Source organism: Paramisgurnus dabryanus, chromosome 22, assembly GCF_030506205.2.
Source record: "Paramisgurnus dabryanus chromosome 22, PD_genome_1.1, whole genome shotgun sequence".
NCBI lineage: Eukaryota > Metazoa > Chordata > Actinopteri > Cypriniformes > Cobitidae > Paramisgurnus > Paramisgurnus dabryanus.
In genome coordinates this window covers 24,372,535-24,393,646 of record NC_133358.1, presented here as the reverse complement: position 1 = coordinate 24,393,646, position 21,112 = coordinate 24,372,535, and the positions used below count along the sequence as shown (strand labels likewise).

General features: G+C 34.8%; 1 protein-coding gene across 1 annotated transcript in view; it reads left to right on the top strand.

Annotated features, from left to right (window-relative positions):
- The window catches only part of hs6st1b (heparan sulfate 6-O-sulfotransferase 1b), a 73,125-nt gene extending 54,327 nt beyond the window's left edge, over positions 1-18,798 (top strand). The window contains exon 2 of the mRNA XM_065258470.2: positions 16,534-18,798. Coding sequence (XP_065114542.1) covers positions 16,534-17,239 — 706 coding nt within the window. The 3' untranslated portion in view covers positions 17,240-18,798. The remainder of the gene's footprint in view (positions 1-16,533) is intronic.
- The last annotated feature ends 2,314 nt before the right edge of the window (positions 18,799-21,112 follow it).

Genomic DNA, 21,112 nt, shown 5'->3' with positions numbered 1-21,112 from the left:
TATTAACGGAATGACAACGCGGGTTTGTTTATTACATGGATGCGCAGCAGCACAAAAACGCTTTTTAATATGAAAAATTAAAGGATTAAAATGTAACAGATTATTATTGAGTCTCTTGGACATAAATGATGACCAATTATGAGACGTTAGAAGGCGCAAAGAGCTGCTTCATCTGTAGCTAAGTAAATAAATGCTTTGCTTTAAACAAATGCATCTACTTTTAAATGTTTTTTTTTAAATGCTACCCAACGGATTTATTGTATATAATGACTCTGCACCTGTAGATATGGTGAGATGAGAAAACATTTTAAGTAATGCTTTTAAAAAAAACATTTCGCTGTCCAAGTGCTGAAATGGCTCTCCACACGTTTGTAAATTCTTTATCTTTTGTTTGTAACAAATAAAGTATTTTTACAGTACAAACCTTATATAAAGCCTATTCTAAAAATGTAATTATACACCATGTTTTTCTTATTAAAAGTATACAATATCAGAACTAAACCCATTATTATTTTTGTTCAAATTATGAATTATTTATATGTTTAAAAAAGACAGTAATAGTACTATTTAGTAAAAAAAGATCTATATAAAAATATACTAGGTATGTTAATGTAAGAATATTTTACATCTGTTAATCGACGTGTGATCTTAACTTAAAAACGAAAGTAAAATATGTTCGTCCGCATGGACATTGAAAACTGTGAAGTTTAATTAATATTATATGTTGTTATAATATTATATGTTGTATGTAAATTGTAACGAAAGTAATTCCCCCTGGGATAAGTATTTTTGCTTCTGATTAATAGCGCATATTCATCTGAGAACTGATGATGTCTGTGTTTCAGACCCTGGCTGTGTGCCCTGAAGTGTATATGACAATAAAGTAGTAAATCTCAATGTATTTATTTTTAAAATGTATTTTAAATAGGCCTATAGGCTCATAGGTTTTTTGGTTAAAAAAATTCACAGCACCCCCTGTTCAAAATGACTTCCAGCGGCCCTGCCTTGACGCTTTGTGTGTTCGACTTTAAATGGTGCGGCGCTGACTGGTCGGCGTATGACATCAGAGTACCGCGAGAGCAAAGGTAAAGTCGGACCATTTGTAACATTTCGACTTGCTCTCGCGGTACTTTGATGTCTTAGTTGCCGAACTGTCTGCGCAGCGCCACATAGAAACGCCCTTTGACTCTTTAAGGCAAAGTACCAGCAACATGAGAAGTGGTGGCACGCAAAAGAAAGTGAAGGTACGCAGTACGCTAAAATATAAAGTGTCTGTACTGCGAGCACTGGTTTAGTTATTTACATCGTGTGTTGCTCTTTCACCATTGTGCACCCGCGCACTCGCTCTGTAGTTTGTAGCTCGCGCTCCGGCTTCGATAAACAATGCCCGTTTCTCAATACCAAGTAGGGGAGAGTGGGGCAAAGTGAGCCAGTGGGTAAGTTGACCCACCCCCTTTATCTAGGCAACCATACAGATTTGTAGCCGTGTGACCACAAATACAGGTAGCAACCATAATTTATATTTGGCTATGTTAAAGAGAAGGACAAATTAAAGAGTTATGATTAAAGTATGATTTAAAAAAAAAAAAAAACAGTTTTTATCCTATCAAAGTAAAATGTATACATACCAGGTATAATGGCTGTTATGTCAAAGTAGATTTATCCAGGTCTAAATATTTATACCATACATATTGGTGATAGGCTAATGTATAAAACCATGTGAATGATTTAGCTAAAGATTAGCCTGAATTACTAAGCTAGGCAGTTTTCCAAAACGGTGGCTGTGGGGCAAAGTGAACCAGATGGGGTAAACTGAACCAGGGGTTCAACCCCACCATGAGGCACTGTAACCATTGAACATGTTTCATAACAAAAAGAGCCTAGGTTATATCAACATATGTCAAATTAAGTTACCTGATATCCACTTAATTTTATAAGTTATAAACATTCATTTAAAATAACATACAGCGTATGTATTAGGCCTATTTGCTTAAATAGCATTTTAACAAAGAAACTGCAAGGGTTGAAATTAAAACCCAACGCGCTGGTGAAAACTGGATAAACCGGTTTTCTTTTGATTCCCTGATGATGAGGTGATCGATTAGCATTGGGGGTTGGCAAAGAATTGGCAGACCTAGGGGTGGGTGGTTTTTAATTTCTTGACTCTGTGTCACTGGTAGCTGCTAAAACAAGCAGCTAAACCATGTACAATTAATTACATTTTGGAATTAACTTCCTTCATGTCTTTTTATTTATACACTGTAAAAAATATTTTCTGAATTTTTAAGTAGTTAGCATTAAATATGTTTACAAACAATTGGTTTACAAACTCTGGGATGTTTGTGATTATCATCATTCAGAAAAGTGGTGCTTGTGTTTAGACTTGTGTTTTACGTGATTAAATCATGAAGATTACATTAGTTTCTTTTCAGTGTAGAACAGTTTGTAATCAAAATGCAAAAATATAGTATATTTATAAACATCGCTGAAACAAAGAGTGAATTAAAATTAAAAAAGTAATAAAGTTAAAGCTGCTGATAATTTTGTTTATATTTACTAGCCTTTTCTGAGTGAAAAATGTTTAGATTTTGTTAAGTAGCCTAAATCCTACTCCAATTTATTTCAGTGTGGGTTTCTCATTTTTATCAGCTTTCTTTTGCTTTTCAAAGGGCCGTCTACCTTTGCTACCGCCAGTGCTTTAATGTGGGCCGGTAGGCGCCAGTACTCAGTACCGCCACTTCCAAATATAGCTCTTGCGTACCACCACCTCTCCCTGCGCCCAGAACGTACTTCTAGCGTACCAGAACGCTCATTTGCACATCTGTTTAAATCAGAGGCTTAATTTAATCCTTTGGCTGCGCTGCCGCTTTTCAAAGCGCCCTTCACAATGCAAGCTACCTAATTCGTCCCACCGAGAGCAGAGACTACATTACCCATACACCTTTGAGTTTTACAAGTTAAAAGCGCATGCGTAGCTTTTGCTGCTGTCAATAGGCTTGTTCGACTTCATGCGGCGCCCCGAGAATCGACAGCCGGAAGACGTCACAGTATCGCGAGAGCGAGGCGAAATATGATTTCTTGAATCATTTTCGCGGTACTCTGACGTCATCCGGCTGTCGGTTCTTGTGGCGCCGCATGAAGTCGAACAAGCATAGTGTTAACAACGTGGTTTGGAGAGGTGTGTGAAACGCGCAACCATAGCTGCTCTGTTAAAATGAAAATACAATGAATACTTAATATGCCCTCCTGGTTTTAGACTCTGAGGAGTAAAAGAACAAGGCCAGAATCAGAGGACTCTCGCTGGCTGACATCCCACCAAGCCAGAATGATATCGCTGCAGGTACCCTTTTGTAGGTACTACGTGACAATCTCTGCTGTCGCGGCTGTCAGCTTGGTTCCCCTCGACGCAACTTCGGATTTCCTCAGACGATGTGCAGTGTAAAAACATTATTGAAATTGTATTATACATACTTGCTAAACTACAAGTGAACAAAATTTCAATGAATTTGAACGACGTGCACAGGAGTTTTATCACCCGCAAAATGGAAAACAATGGGACAAAATAAAGTGATGACTTTCGAGTTTCAAATGGCCAATATTTTGTTATTCTTGAACCCATAGACATGGTCTTGGTGTCCAGAGAGTATCTTTGCCCGACAGCGACAATATGTTATTAAAAAATAAATTACATCATTATGGATAAATGAGTGCTTGCAGAATATACATATTTGAGAATGCTTATCAGTACTTTTTTGTTTCTTTAACTTTAAAGATGAATATTCTTCTTTAGAGATGGGCAATTTTCAGCAATAGCACATTATATTCAACATTTTGAGCTCATAAAAAAGATTTTTCGCTTATTTAAATGATTTTTTTTATGTTTTTATGCACGTTTAGTTTTGGTGCAATTTCATCAAAAGCTTATAATTAGGAAATACACACAACACGCTTAACGTATATTTTATATATCTTAAAAATGTTGTAAAAATTGCGTATTCTTATATAATAAGAATAACAATATGATACATTTATATTGCGCTCAAAATGATTTAGAAATGGAAAATGGAATTGTTCTCAACTGAGTGCTTGCAGAATATATAGGCTATATTTGAGAATGCTTGTCAGTACTTTTTTGTTTCTTCAACTTTAAAGATGAATATTCTCCTTTAGAGATGGGCAATTTTCAGCAATAGCACATTATATTCAACATTTTGAGCTCATAAAAAAGATTTTTCGCTTATTTAAATTGCTTTTTTATGTTTTTATGCACGTTTAGTTTTGGTGCAATTTCATCAAAAGCTTGTAATTAGGAAATTCACACAACATAACGTATATTTTCCATATGTTAAAAATGTTGTAAAAATTGCGTATTCTTATATAATAAGAATAAAAATATGATATATTTATATTGCGCTCAAAATGATTTAGAAATGGAAAAAGGAATTCTTCTCAACTACCACCAATAAAGTTTTAAAATTCTTCTTTAGAAAAACGGCATTTAAACCCACGTGCACCGAACAAGAAAACGTATGCTTACATACAGTCCGTGTATGATATATTTTTTATTTAGTTTTACATATTTTTATTTATATGCATTTAATAATAGTCTACCGTAAGGTCATAATGTACACACTGTTAAAAATGATTCAGTGGCTTTGTAAATATCTCTAAAATAAATGATTAAAGTAACTTAATAAAATCTCTTAATGCAGTTATGCGATTTTTTTAGTTGGAAAATAAATTACTTAAAATAGAACAGATATTTTGTGTAAAATGTACATATATTATTTGATGTATACGCCTTAATAATATAAGTATTACATTTACAGATTATTTTAGTCAATATATTTAAAAAGGTCAGAGTAATATATTTAAGTTTTTTAAACTGTAATAATTGCATATTTCAAATTATTATTATTTCTATTTGACATCAAAAATGTGTAAGTTTTACGCCTAACTTGAAGTATGAATTACACTGTAAAAAGTCATTCTGCAGGCTTGTAGATTTTATGAAATTGAATATGTAAACTTTATTTAATAAAATTAATTTCATGTAGTTTGTTATTTTTTTTGTGTTAAAATTCTTTAAAAATGACTGGAATAAAAACAACTTATTGTTTTTGTGAAGGATTTAGCTATTCTTATTGTGTATCTGCGCATGTAGCGAATACTGAATAAATCCAACGTAATATTAATCAGCTGTTTTAAATCAAAAACCATTCCGGGTTGTATTGCAGGTCGTGAGTGCTGAGCAGATGGATTTAGGAAATATTTCTGTTATTGTGCCAAAATTCAAAGTTTTGAAAGCATTTCAGTCGAGAATGTATGTTTTTTAAACAAGAATCTGCAGTAGGTTCATAAAGATATCGCCTATTTAAACATTTCCTTCGAGTTTTGTGGCGATGGGAGCTCCAGATAATCATCCGGCGCTCCGCGCGTAAATATACCGGACAACGTCGCCTCACCTCGGCCAGTGTCGCTGAAAATCTCCGCTGGCTGTGACGTCAATGTAGTGTTTAAACTGTGGATAAAATTCATTTCGGGTAAATTTCACGGGCAATCTTAAGTCTTATAAGTCTATAAGCAGGGTTTCTTTGTATAATTTGTTTGTAATTTGTAAATATTAATTACAATAAGGATTAATATGAACTGGGTTTGGACGTAACTTCAGCTTTAGGACCCAGGAGGTCGCATATCTAGGATGCATTCGTCGATTCGCATGCTGCGATTGGTGGTCCAGATGCAACTCATTTTGAGTGACAGAAAAACTGACCAATCATACTGTTCCTCTGAATGGGTGGGTTCTCTTATCACTAACTCTCATAGATATGTAATATGTATGTATCTATTATGACAAATTCTGCTCGCTCGCTCGCTTGGTTCGTGTTATAAAAATAAATGTGACTTTACTGCGGTCTTTTTCGGTTTATTTAGTTTTGTGTTAACTATATCCACAAAGTATTCGAATAAATTGGTAATGTAAAACTATTCTTCGCTGTAAATTAATTGTGTGCTCAATTGCGACGCCCTGTGTTGAATTTTCCCGCGAGTACAGTATCATTACTGAGGGGAAATATAACATTATTCATTTAATTCCACAAAAGGTGAGTAAGATATTAAATGTATAAGTTGTCTTTTTAAAATGTTTAAGCTTTCTACATAATGTAAATTGAACATTCACTATTAATTTCGCGACCTATTATCTAAATTGTGTGTTCATGAAGGCCTGTACTGCAGCTTCCTGCAGGCAACGTGAAACATTGCTGAGGGAGAACTTTATTCACAACAAAAGGTGAGGAATATTATTAAATAAATATATTGTACATATTATATTGTGTATAAAGTGTATGTGTGTGTATATACACATGTGAGTAACTTGGTTAACAAATAAATATGTGACTGTCGTGTGACAGAAAAAAATGTAGGGAAAAGATTTGCCCTAATTATAAATATAGATTATATATCTTTTCAAACATTTTTTGATATTATTTGTGATTCCAATGAGAATTTTTTTATCAGTTTTCAATATTATTGCACAACAAACCTAATAAGCCACAAACTCAGATGAACTCCATTGCACATATCTTCCAGTTTTCTTTAAAACATTTTAATATACAAGTTTAATGTGTAGATTATTTCAATATTCAAGCTGTATACATTTATAAAGGTTTTAAGACATATTTGCTGTTTAATGTTGCAGGATAAAGATGAAGAGGCGGGACTTGAGCAGCTTGTGATGGCTGTAATTGTAAAGAATGGATCTTCTAGGAGTGGAAGCCCAAAGGATGCTGGAAATTGTTATTGAGTTCTTAAAGGTGTTCACAGGGCATGCTTTATCCTTGGATCTATGCATTGAATCTCCAGTATCCCAGGCATCTTTTCAGGTGTTTCAGAAATTTTTCTTGGAGCTGGATTCTTCAAAGTTTATAAACTGATTACAGTACAGTAAGTCTAAACTGCTGTCTGATTTTCTGGGTGTGAATCAATGTAACAGAACACAAACATGGAACCTTTCGTCTGGAAATGTGGACGGTTTTCTTTAAAGACTGTAAAATACTTTTTGAAGTTTACACTGTTACAAATACATCATTAAAATGAGATGCTTTCCTGTTCTTTTGACTGCAATAAAATAAGAATTGATTCATCTTTGTCTGTCATTCTGAAATCAGATATAATACTCATTACTAATAAAAATATTAATGGATGATGTTAAATTAAAATAGTATAATTGAATAGAATTTATTGTATAGTGCTAGGTCTTTGTCCTGTATACCCAATATTTTGTTTAAATTTAAATTAATTTCTAATTGCAAATTGCAGATTACCTTTTTGAATGGGTTACTATTAAAGAGTTTATGGAGTGATTCTAACACAATTTTTATTTTTTGAATTTAATTAATGATATTGCTTGTAATCTGTTGCCACACTTTTATTGAGTAGATATGGCATAATATTTTTTATTGTATAGTGCTAGATCTTTGTCTAGTATACCCAATATTTTTGTTTAAATTTTAATAAAAATTTTAATTGCAAATTGCAGTTTGGCTTTTTGAATATGTAAATATTAAGGAGTTTATAGAGTAAATCTAAATCAATTTTTATTTGTTTCATGTAATTAATGATATTGCTTGTAATCTGTTGCCACAATTTTATTGAGTAGATGGGGCATATTATTTTTTACAGTGTACTTATATTTTCACATTGATATTATTTGAGTAAATGTAGGCAAAAAATAAATTAATAATAAGTAGAAAAAATGTCAATTTTAAACAATCACATAGCCAACGGTTTTTAATCAGCAACAAAGAAACTGCACATTTTGCCGATGACAAACACCTCAGAAACTCCTCCAATTTATGAATATTTACACTCACAATATGATTTTATTTCCTTAGTACAAAAGTATAACATATTATACAAATTCTCAGTGAAATGTATTAAACACCAATGCATACTTTTTATCGTGTTTCATACCATGTAAAGGGAAACATGATAATATGAAAAGTAGCCTACTGTTCAGTAATGCAGAAAAGCGCACCGTACATGTTAAAGCTATTAAAACGTTCAGATGCAAAAATGAACTAAATGTAAAATTAGATAAACTAGTTAATGATATTGCGTAAATGCGCTCGGTCTCTTCAAAGGTCTTCGCGAATTATTTTGTTATTAGACTCGATTATCATACATCACGTCTCTTCTACTGTAAGTACACGGAAAAAATAAGACAAATGATGCGCGTTTGAGTCCGATTTTTATGAAGAATATGTGACTGTTTATGTAACTGGCAAAAGAAAACTTCGCCAACAAAATGTTTGCCAAAAAGCATGCATTTGTATGACATCAAAGTCTATCGCCTAAACATTGATAATCCGTGTCATGTTACTTCAATATCATACAGTATACGCTAAGCATGAAGTCGAGCACACACATTGTCGTCAGTATGGCCTACATGAAACACGCCTGCCCTCTACAGGTTTTTATATTTCCTGCGTCCCCCACCGAACTCCCCTTCTGCGGGATCTCGCAGAATTTCGGAAGTCTCCGCGGCATTCTGCTCTCAGAAACGCGCATTTTTAAAGGCCACATCTGTATGTAAAATGTGCCAAATCAAACAAGCACATTTTTATTCATACAGTACATTCTTAAAAATATCTAAACATGTTGTTTCAGCTACTTCTGTATGATCAGAAGACTACCAAGACTCTTTCATATTTTTTATCTATGTTAAAATAGCTATTGAGAGATGTTCTGGTGGTGCAGGAGACCTTGTCTGTAACATTTTTATTATGACACTACTGCTAATTTTGTACCACACAGTTGTTTGCTGCCTGTGAAATATATTTTCCAGCCCCTGAATAGCATTTTATTAGAAAGATGTCATCTATTCAAAGGTACGATCGTATCGCTGTGCATGTGATGCATGGGGCAGTTTAATATATCTGCTGCTGAGGCCTCATATCAACATTTGAAGGGTCAAGGCTGTTTGAAATGCTGATAATCATAATATAATAATGGATACGCCAGCGTGCCATCATCCCTGTTCGGGCGTTTTCATTTTTTTGAGTGCACAAATGCCTGAATTGACAACTGAATGCTTTTCTTTGTCCAAAATGTTTATGCATACAATAATGGATTTTCAAATAGACTATCTCCCAAAATGACAGATTGGAATTATTCTGCAGTTTGGTGATATTCAAAGAAGTGGAAACAAAAACAAATTACCGGCCCACACAAAGTTGTGTACGTTTTAGCTAGATACACTGCAGAAAAATAAAGATTTTTAATAGAAAAAATTCTTAGTATTTTTGTCTTGTTTTCAGTAAAAATATCTAAAAATTCTTGAGATAAGATGTATTTTCTTGATGAGCAAAACCACCCAAGAAAATAAGTCTAGTTTTAGACCAAAAATATCAAATTTAAGTGATTTTGTGCATAAAACAAGCAAAAAAAATCTGCCAATGGGGTAAGCAAATTTTATAATTTTTTTATAATTTAGTGTTTAAGAAAAATGTTCAAGATTTTTTTGCTTGCCTATTGGCAGATTTTTTTGCTTGTTTTATGCACAAAATCACTTAAATTTGATATAAAGACTTATTTCAGATATTTTTACTGAAAACAAGACAAAAATACTGACAATTTTTTTCTTGAAAATCTTTTTTTTTTGCAGTGTAGTTAAAATGAATTACACACTGCAAAAAATGATTTTCAAAAAAATTTCTTCGTATTTTGTCTTGTTTTCAGTAAAAATGTTTAAAAATTCTTAAATTAAGATGCTTTTTCTTGATGAGCAAAACGACCCAAGAAAATAAGTCGAGTTTTTAGACCAAAAATATCTGATTTAAGTTATTTTGTGCATAAAACAAGCAAAAAAATCTTGAACATTTTTCTTAAACACCAAATTCAAGAAATATTCAAAAAAGATTTGCTTGCCTCATTGGCAGATTTTTTTTTTTTTGCTTGTTTTATGCAAAAAATCACTTAAAATTAATATGTTTGGTCTTATTTACTTGGGTTGTTTTGCTTATAAAGAAAATACATCTTAATTTAAGATTTTTTAAATATTTTTACTGAAAACGAGACAAAATTACTAAGAATTATTTTCTTGAAAATATTTTTTTTGCAGTGCACTACTGCAAAAATTACTTTCTTTATTAGTATTTATGTCTTGTTTTCAGTACAAATTTCTAAAATTCTTGAATCAAGATGTATTTTCTTGATGAGCAAAATTACCTAAGAAAATAAGTTGATTTTTAGACAAAATATTTTAAATTTAATTGAATTTGTGCCTAAAACAAGCAGAAATATCTGCCAATGGGTGAGATTTTTTTCTTGAATTAAGCGTTTAAGAAAAGCGTAAACTTATTTTTAGATTTTTTTTAGTACCCCATCGGCAGATATTTTTTCTTGTTTTAAGCACAAATTCACTTAAATTTTCTATTTTTTTGTCTAAAAACTAAACTTATTTTCTTGGGTCATCTTGATTTAAGAATTTTTAGATATTTGTACTGAAAACAAGACAAAAATATTAATTAAGAAAGTCATTTTTTGCAGTGTATCAACACAGAGCTTAAATCAGTGGATGAAAGTAAACCAGTCTAAAACATATTCAGTTCACCATTATAACACATTTATTTTTAAGAGTGTATTTTCATCAGCTCAGTCCTCTTTTGTATTTTCCATTATTTTATATGATTCTGCATTGAAATATTGTTGTGTGTTTTATAGTTGAAGTTGACCATAATATAGTTGACTTGTAAAGCTGTGTTTGTTCCATACCCCAGTATTATTATCTCTCAGAAGGTGACTAAGGTGTTAAGCCGAATCAGGTTGAAGGATCTCGTGAGGTTTAGGAAACTGTGTGCCAACAGTCAGCAGAGGCTCTGCATCAATAATGCACCAATGCTCCACTTCCCTACTTTAAACGCTCCATAGGGAGAGAAGCATTGAGAGTGAATCTGCTTAAAAGCAAACAAATAGAGATGAATGACTTCACTGTGTATGTATAAGAAAAAGAGCATCTACTTTTATATATAATCCATTATTCTCTACTTGTGTGTGTGCGTATAGGCATTCAAAGTCCCCTCACAGCTGTTTTCTGTCTGGTCTGTCAGAATTGGTGACTGGTTTTGTGCGTTCATCATTTATTTGAGAGGTTGATTTGCATGTGGAGTCTTGTTAGATGTGTGCTGTCAGCGTGAGGTGTCTTCCAGTATGCTTTCTGTCTCGGTTCTGACTAGGGCTGCACGATTAATCGTTTTTAAACCGAAATCGCGATGTGAATGGATGCGATTTTTGAATCGCAAGAGATGCGATTATTTCGATTCAAAACTATCAAATATAACAATCATCTAGTACGCAGTTTTTGACAGTTCGCTTCATGCGCATTTTACATTTGGTGCAGTTTAAACCAATAGAGTGCATTAACACTGAGGTGCTGACTACACGTCAGATAACGTCATTTGGAAAACATGAGCGAGCAGCAGTTCAACTCCTCAACAAAGTGTACGGCCATATGATTTCCGCGATGCGGAAAACACCAACAGAATCGCGAAATGCATACTAATGGAATTAACTGCACAACGCGGAATGTCATGAAGTTGTCAGATTTTGGATTCAGTCATTTTTAAAACCCATTATAACTCATTAACCGGCAAATGAAAGGACAGAAATGCGCGAGAACATTTCCCTTTTGTGTAATGTTGGACTTAAAGAAAGGTGTATATACGTCCGTTTCTCGTCATGCATCGCAAACAATGACAGGCGCCTCATCAGACTATAAGGAGCTTTCATTAAAGCCCAGAACACAGCAGACGAAAGAGGTACATTATACTTTCTTGCACGCGCACATCTGCACCGCTTTGAATATTTACAGGCACTAGGGTTCATGAAGCGCGCACACAGAGAGCAGTCAGCACACGCGTGATCACTAAACTTAAGTTTTCTTTCTCGTCTAAGTGGACATAAACAGCTGGATGTTTATCAGTATATTGAAGCAGAGCAGTTTTAAAGCTGTCTTGTGTCTTAAAGTGACAGTAACCTGGTGCTTTCTGTGTCAGAAATGTTTATTACACACCAAAAAATAAAATCACTCCTTACTCTTAACTGAACAAGCTTCTGCAGCTCCACATTTAAAATCATACAGTGAGGACTGTGCAGTGTTTTATTTGTATTTTTTGCTTATGTTAAATCATAGATTCTAATAACTAATATATTTACATTTATTACAGATGCCTGAAAAGTAAAACAAGATGAGTATAGTCTTATGATTAAAAGAAAAAACTAAACATTTGCTTGTCAGAAGCATTGTTTTAGTGACAGCCAAAATACATTGGCCTATATTGGTGGTGGTTGAGGAGATTCCCCCGTTCATATGTAAAGCGCTTTGAGCACTGGAAAAGCGCTATATAAATGTAACTAATTAAATTAATTATATGTTATTTTAAATAAAACTTTCAATACATTTTTGTTAAAGTGTATTTTAATGTTCTTAGATAAAAAAAAGTTTGTCTGCAAAAGAGCAAAGTCCTGCAGAGAACTTGGTACAATGTTTAAGAGGTTTTAAATAAACAGTAGCACAGCATCTTTCTTTGGTGCTATTAAAACCACCACAACAAACATGGATGTAGCTCTTTTATTATATACTAATGAATCGCACTTTAAATCGCAAATCGCAATTTTGATAAGAAAAATCGCAATTAGATTTTTTCTCTGAATCGTGCAGCCCTAGTTCTGACCTTCAGACTCTCCAGCGGGCCGTACGTTCTGTCTCTCTCAGAAGCCAAGCCTCCTTTCCCATCTCTCAGTGGAGGGCTATAACCTCAATAATGGGATTTATAATGAAGGCTTTGTTTTAATGCATAAATAGCTAAACATAAATAGCACCAGTGCTAAAAGCCTTTTGTCCATCTGACCTGGGTCTTAATTAAATTACGAACACTTTTATAAAGAGACATACGCTCAATAAATTCATTTATCAGTCTCCGCTGCAACAGTCCAGGCGCCTGGTGTGACCCGTACAAGGTCCGTTCTCATTAATAATGAGTCTATTGCCATGTGTTATTATTACTATTGACCGGTGTTACACGGAGCAGGCAGTCGTTATTGGTTTGGAAGTGCCTTGTGTGTTGATGGGCTTAGAGTTTAATCGCCAAACCCAAGTTGTGGCGCCGTATAGAGATCTGGGTTGTCTCTTAGGCCTGCTAATGATTATGAGACCACAGTTTGTCCCCAAATAGCAAGATAAACAAAAGAGTTTTGAAGTAGATAAGTATATATTACAGTGCCACCATGTGGTGGATGATGGTACTGCATGTAGAGAATAAGGGCGTTCGAGTGCACACTACTGGCTTCATTGCTTCCTCCTGGCCAGAGGCAAAGTGACTGCACTGCGTATCTCATCAGCACCCAGCGATAACTAAAGAAGTGCCATGTAGGTCACCGCAATTGAATCTCAGCATCAGCCACTATGCTTGTGTAATGAGTGTGTAATCTGCTCTCGGGCTTTTGACTGTTGTTTGGGGAATCCTTGTCAGATTTGGTCACAGGTTTGCAAAGAGGTAATGTAGGGTGAAGTGAAGGGCCAGAAGGCCTCAGGGCCATAACAGCTGGAGCCAGCAGGAATATGGGGGCGATGAATTGGTGACTGAGAGCTGAATCTTTCTGTCGTCAGTTTATTTGGGATTAATCTGCTGAAAACCACCTGCTAGCTTTCTGGCAGCATCGGCTATCCACCCACTTCACAGCCCCTTCGCGCCTTTCCGTCGAAATTTGCTTTTCCCTGCGGTTTTTGTCCCAGCAGTGTTTGGCTGAGCTCTGTGCCACTTCGAGAAAGTTTTGTTTATTCGTCAGAAATAATTCTTCTAGCATGCGCGTATGAAGTGTTTACAGGAGGGACTGAGGTTACATCACCATCATTATCAGACTGCCTCAGCTCTCCACGGTGTCACATCTTTTCTGTCTCTTACTTCTGTCTCCTGTCACTGACAGACCCCGAGCGATGCCTGTTTTTTCACCTGGGGAAAATGCTGACGTTTTGGCTATTAGAAATCCTTATGATTGTTAAAGATTTTTGCAGATGTGTGTGGATACGATTTTTTTCTTGGTTGCATAAACATGCATGCAATATGCTTACAGATGTTATAGTTTAAGGCTTTTATAAAGCATTGCATTAGCAGCACACAGGTCATGGGTTTAATTCCCAGGGAACAAACATACAGATGTAAGTCGATTTGGATAAAAAATTTGAGAAATGAATAAATATAAAGATTTAATTGAAACTTTTCAAGTCTAACACCAAGTTTTGTTTCTTGTTAAGCTATTAAAACAACTTTTAATGGTGATACTTATGAAGGGATTACAAAGCAAGTCTCATTTATTTATTTATCTTGTTAAATTATCAACATTTGGCCCTTAAACTGCAATAATTATTCTTTTTTAAATATTATAAACTAATTTTCAGTCATTTAAAGGCAAAATACTGGAAACAAGATGTGTGCATCTTATTTGTTTTTTAATATATGACATACAGTATAACAAAAAGTAACAAAAACAACATAAGTTAGTCTATAACATATATAATAATATATGTAATAGGTAAAAGAAAAAAATAAGAGGTAAAAATAAAGGTAGATGTTTGGCCCACATCAAGAAAAGACCCCTGGTATAAACACTGCAAAAAATGATTTTCAAGAAAACATTTTCTTAGTATTTTTGTCTTGTTTTCACTAAAAATTCTTAAATTAAGATGCTTTTTCTTGATGAGCAAAACAACCGAAGAAAATAAGTCTAGTTTTTAGACCAAAAATATCAAATTTAAATAATTTTGTGCATAAAACAAGCAAAAAAATCTGCCAATGGGGTAAGCAAAAAAATCTTGAAATTTTTTCTTGAACACTAAATTCAAGAAAAATTTGCTTACCCCATTGGCAGATATTTTTTGCTTGTTCTATGCACAAAATCACTTAATTTTAAAAAATAAACTTATTTTCTTGAGTCGTTTTAATCATCAAGAAAAAGCATCTTAATTTAAGAATTTTTTGATATTTTTACTGAAAACAAGACAAAATTACTAAGATTTTTTTTCTTGAAAATAATTTTTTGCAGTGTAGTAAATGTTATACATACAAAATCATTAAAACCATGCTTTTTCATCATGCTTTAATGATTGCTTGTGTATATGTTCTGTGTCAAGTATGCATACTGTATACACAGTATTTATCTGATTAATTCCTTACTTCATCACTACAACTTTCCTGATCTCCTTCATTCTCTCTTATTTGCATTTACAAAATTTCCATCGGGGCAGAATCTGGACAAGCTGGATGTGATATGGTGGGAAAGGATTAGGATGTTGATGCCCCAGGGCATGCTGGGAAAACTCTGAGCAATGACAAAGGCATTTATTTACATCTGTTACCTCATGTCTTGTCGATCGCAGGATAAAACTTATTGACAGATAGCTTTTAGACATTAGATCACATGTAAGCCTCAATACTGGTTGGCTGTTTAGCCATGCACAATGAACTAACATGTTTGTTTATAACGCACATAAACTCTTTCCCCGCCTGCGTTTAAAAAAAAGTTTTTTTATGTTTTTCACAAAAGTTTAATGCCTTTCAGAAAAAAGTTCCCTTTTTTAAATATATAAACAATATTATATATCAAATGAAAGAACAGACCCTTTGCATAAAAAAACAAAAACTTCATCCTTTTTTCATTTGTCCTCTTTTTATCACCTCTTAAAATATGGGTATGTTTCTTAAAAAATACGTTATATAAGTTAAATAAGTTTTGAGCAAAAAGCTGAGATAACTGCATTTTTGTAAAGGACTTTTTCTAAAGAGAAAAGATTCAGAATGATGATCAAAACATTCACTGAGTTTTTACTGTTTGGCCATAGTGGAAGTTGGGTAAGAGTGCCACCTGGTGGATAATAGCGGAAATATGGATTGACGTAAAAACTCTTCATTGGCAGGGAAAGAGTTAATAAAGATGATTTATTATTATTCAATATTGTCATACATACATAAATCCATCTATTGCTCTAAAAGGAGTGGGTAGAAGTCAGATTTATTTAAACTAACCCCCGGCCAAATGATAATTATGAAAGGATTACAAAGCAAGTCTAATTTATTTATTTATCTAGTTGAACTATTAACATTTGGCTCTTGCAGTGTTAAACAATGTACAATTTTCAGTAATTAAAAGGCAAAATTCTGGATACAAGATGTGTGCATCTTTTTTAGTTTTTAATGTTTATAATATATGACATTCAGCATAACAAAAATTAACAAAAACAACAAGTTAACCTATAACATATATAATAATATATATAATAGGTAAAAGTCAAAAAATATATATAAGGGGTAAAATTAGTGGTAGACGTTTGGCCTGCATCATTAAATATATTGCATAATATTAGTTAATGCATTACAAATGTTAACAAACCAAACCTTTACATTGTTATTATCTTGGGCTTTAATCTGATCTTGCAAGCACGACTAACAAAGTCCTGTTCATCTCTTTTTTCCGTAGAAAATTTTACTACATCACTTTGCTGAGAGACCCCGTATCTCGATACCTCAGCGAGTGGAGGCACGTCCAGCGCGGGGCGACGTGGAAGACCTCCCTGCACATGTGCGACGGGCGAACACCGACTCCCCAAGAGTTGCCTCCCTGCTACGAGGGCACGGACTGGTCGGGCTGCACCCTGGAGCAGTTCATGGACTGTCCCTACAACCTGGCCAACAACCGGCAAGTCCGCATGCTGGCCGACCTCAGCCTGGTTGGCTGCTACAACCTCTCCACGGTCCCCGATAAGAGACGCTCGCAGCTCCTCCTAGAGTCGGCCAAGAAAAACCTCCGCGACATGGCTTTCTACGGCCTGACGGAGTTCCAGCGCAAGACGCAGTACCTTTTCGAACGCACCTTCAACCTTAAATTCATCCGACCTTTTCTGCAATACAACAGCACGAGGGCGGCCGGCGTGGACTTGGATAATGGAACTATACAGCGTATAGAGGAGTTAAACGACCTGGATATGAAGCTGTACGATTATGCCAAAGACCTCTTTCAGCAGAGATACCAATACAAACACATGCTGGACCGACGAGAGCAGAGACTTCTTCTGAGAGGACAGGCGGCGTTCCACAGACCCTTTCGAGAGGATGGCACCGGGGGAGAGGGCACGGCACGGCTACCCACCGAGGACTACGTGAACCACATCGTCAATGGGTGGTAACCGTATACCTGACACCTGTTAAAACCATAAATATCCAACACGAGCTGTCGGATGGGACCAGCGAATGTTCTGGTTGGGCGTAAATGAGTCTGCCAGCTTCTCAAACTTTTTTTTAAACAAAAAGCTCTGATTTAATAAGACATTATGACATTGTGTTCGTGCCACTGGCCATGTACATTTTTGTCAACCTCAGTGCTGCAGTGCGAAATGAATGGGAAGGTATTTTATTACCTTACATTTACACAAATATTGGTGATGAATAGACTCTTCAGGAAAATAAAAAGAGATTGTTTTTATATATAAATATAAATATGTATAGATCTTAGATTGCCTTTTTAACCTTGTGTTAAGTGCAGCCGGTGGTTGAAACTACTAACAGCTGTTGTAACAGAGTACGATTTTATACAGTAGATATAAATATATAACATATTTGTCCTCCCTTTATCAATAATTGTTTTGTTTAATGTGTCAAAAAAGATTTTCACATGCCCTGGAGGGCACAGGTGGCGTTTGGGGATAGGGGGCGCTGCACCTCCAGACCAGAGCCAGTTATGATTTTTAATCAGCTATGAATAAAATTTCTCATTTTATCTGTATTATCTTGTTTTAGTGGGTAGACTGGGTAACTTATTTAAAGCCCTGCTCTCTCTCTAATCTCAAAGTATTGCAGTACCCTGGTCTGCCTGTAGGTGCCCCCCTAGCGCAAATGTGAAACTTTGCTTATCCCTGGAGATTATGTTGAAATTAAATCCATTCCTTTTAGTTAATTATTGTATTCCTGCATCATTTCTGGTCACCCTAAAAATGGTTATCATGTAATTGTATTGTTATTCCTATTATTATTTGGTTTGTTGTTTGCTTTATAAGCATGTGCTGATTTCTACAGTTTGTACTGTACGTGTTTGTTTTGCACATTTGCATTTGCTGTGACCGGAATCGTTTTTACCCATGATGCAATGCGGTACGCAGCACACATTTGCATTGTGAGTCACATACCCAAAATGAACAAAATCATTTAGCAGTTATCTTGTTTGATCACACGCTGATCAAGATTTCACATAATTTGCCTTGGTCGTGGATTTTGCCAGCATGTAGAATGTGTTAATTGAACTTGCACTGAGCATGTTGGGGCCTGACGTCTCTCACAGATTGTTCTCGTTCAGCTCCGTGTTTGTTATCGATGTCTACAGAGGCTCTTTAACTCGCATCACGCACTTCAGCTGTAATTTGAAACGAACAGACTGCTATTGAAGCCATGTTAAGAGCCATCTGAAAAAAATGTGTGTGTGAAAAATGGATGACGTGATCTGTCAGTATATCATTTGGTAATATGGAAAATATTCTGTTTTAATTAGGAGAATGGAGAAGAAATATGACTATTAATTGTTAAAAGAGTATGTGTGTGTGTGTGTGTATGATAATGCGTGCGTGTGTGTGTGTGTTAATTTAAGGTGTCTAAAGTTTGATTTCCAACAATGTTCATGACTGTGAGTGTTTATTTCAATTATGACCCCTGGATCTTAAAATTACCAATAAAAAGATATTTCCCGTTTCTAAGACATGAATAAGTGTGGATTCTTTTTAATACTCTAACAGTAACATTTTATTCAGTTTATTATAACCTTACAAATCTTATGTCTTACTGACTCTGAAGCAGGGACCTTAAAACAAGAAATGTATAGCCTATTTGTATAAAATATGTATTTGTGACATTGGATTATTCTTCTATATAGTCTAAATCTCTATCTCTCGAACATGTATTTAAATAACTTTTATTAGAGAAGGTGATCTAGTGCATTTTCTATTTCTGTCATTTACATGTTCTCAGCAGACTTGACTCCAAACAACCCGTTCCCTCTTTCCATCTACGTGTTTTTCTTCTTGTTTTATCCCACATCTCTCCGCTGAGACCACAGTGATCCTAGGGATTTGACACCTGCACTGGGACTAGAATTTGACACAGTTGTTGTTTGACTGGTAAGATATTAATTTGTGTTGTTTTTGAGTAAGACACAAATTTCACAGGTTTGTTTACAATCATTTACACAGTAGATCTGCTACATTTATCTAAATATTTTTTATTCTATTTTGAGGCTATATGTGTCCATTATTCATTTTTTTAATACAAATTATAACTAAAGTTAAAATACTTTCAGTTAATGTAAGAGATGTAACTTAATATTTCTTGATACCTCAATTGTATCATTACTTACTATGCACATCTGTAAATAACTCTCCCACTTATATATCATGTATATTAATTTTAGTTCTATGTATTTCTATGTTTCTATTTCTTGTATTTATGTGTAAACAGTGTGTGCAAGGACATAATGCATTTTTTTTTAAGGCAACAGCACAACTGACAAAAATGTATGCACAAACAGATAAATATGTTGACTAACTTTATGTCAAATACTTAGTTAATTCAGAATTATGACATATTGGTTTAATTCTGCTCAATTGTGCTATTAATGCATTTGCACAACAACTACGTTGTCTTATTAAATTAATGTAATTTTAGATGCATGAAATATAATATAATGAAAATGACCAAAACAACAGTAACGTGATTGATTGTAATATATGTTAAACGCTGCAAAAACAGCTGTAATCTACTGTAGCATACACTTTTCGTTTATTTTCAAATTCCATTTTAATTGCAATTTTAAAAACTTAAAAATATAAAATGATTAGAGGAACGCATTTTGCACTAAATTTGACCTCATGTTGAGACTGTATTGGGTTTTAGGAATTTTGTGAGCGTTTCTTAAGATGTTTCAATTCTTCAGGTAACAAAAGGCAGCAGGACGGATGCTGATGACGTCTGTGACTGCGCTGACGTTTGTACACAAAGATGACGTCGCAACGTATGCGCGCGTACTTCTGATATGTAGGCAGTATGGAGCCAAGATGGCGCTGTTCCGAGCAGACATGCTGCGATCCTAATCCTCAGACATCGTCGAGATTTACATGCAATAAGTAAGGAAACGTAGATTTTTTTTACACATTTATGTTAATGACGTTTTAGGGACTATTAATTTTGTTTGAAAACTCGGTCATATGGGCAAACGCAAAGCAAAACATCACTCCGAGGCGAATATGGAGAAAACTGAAAATATGGTGCCATCCCAACTTTTCGCTCCGTATCCTGTTGATACAATGCTAACAGATTTAACTGCTGATTCAGCTGATACAGCCAATCCAGAGAAATCTTTGGCAACTCCATTACCGTGCACCCCAGCTAAAAGCCCTGCAACTAAAAAAGGAAAGATTACATCTCCTGAATCCGACCTCAACAAGGTTATGGCTGCCATTCAGTCTCTTTCTGCAAAATGTGAAGTAATTTTCGAAAAGGTTACATCTATGGAGACAACGGTGAGAAACACTGATCAAGCCATTACCTTCCTAAATGAAACCGTGGAAAAACTTCTTAAAGATACCACCAATCACAACGAGAGGATCTCCGTGCTGGAAAAGAAGACTTCAGAATTGAGAGAAGAAAATAAACAACTCAAACTTCAGTTGCTGGAGGCAAACAGCTATCGAAGAAGATGGGGTCTAAGACTGCACGGGATGAAGGAGGAAGATCATCAAGAAAACACTCGCGATCTGGTGATCAAAGTTCTTGGCAAGATTTCCCCGAAAATAGCTGAGAAATTACCGGAGGTGGTGGATTCGGTGCACAGAATTGGAAAAAGGAAAGACGGCAACGCAGCGAGAGGTGTAATCATTCAATTCAGCATGCGTCACTTTCGTGATATCGTATGGAGGGATGCAAAAGGTTCAAAATTTCTGGAGGAAGCCCATCTCCGTTTAAAAGAAGACCTGTCACCTGATGAAAGAGCGGCACGAGCCAAGGTTTGGCCGCTGGTT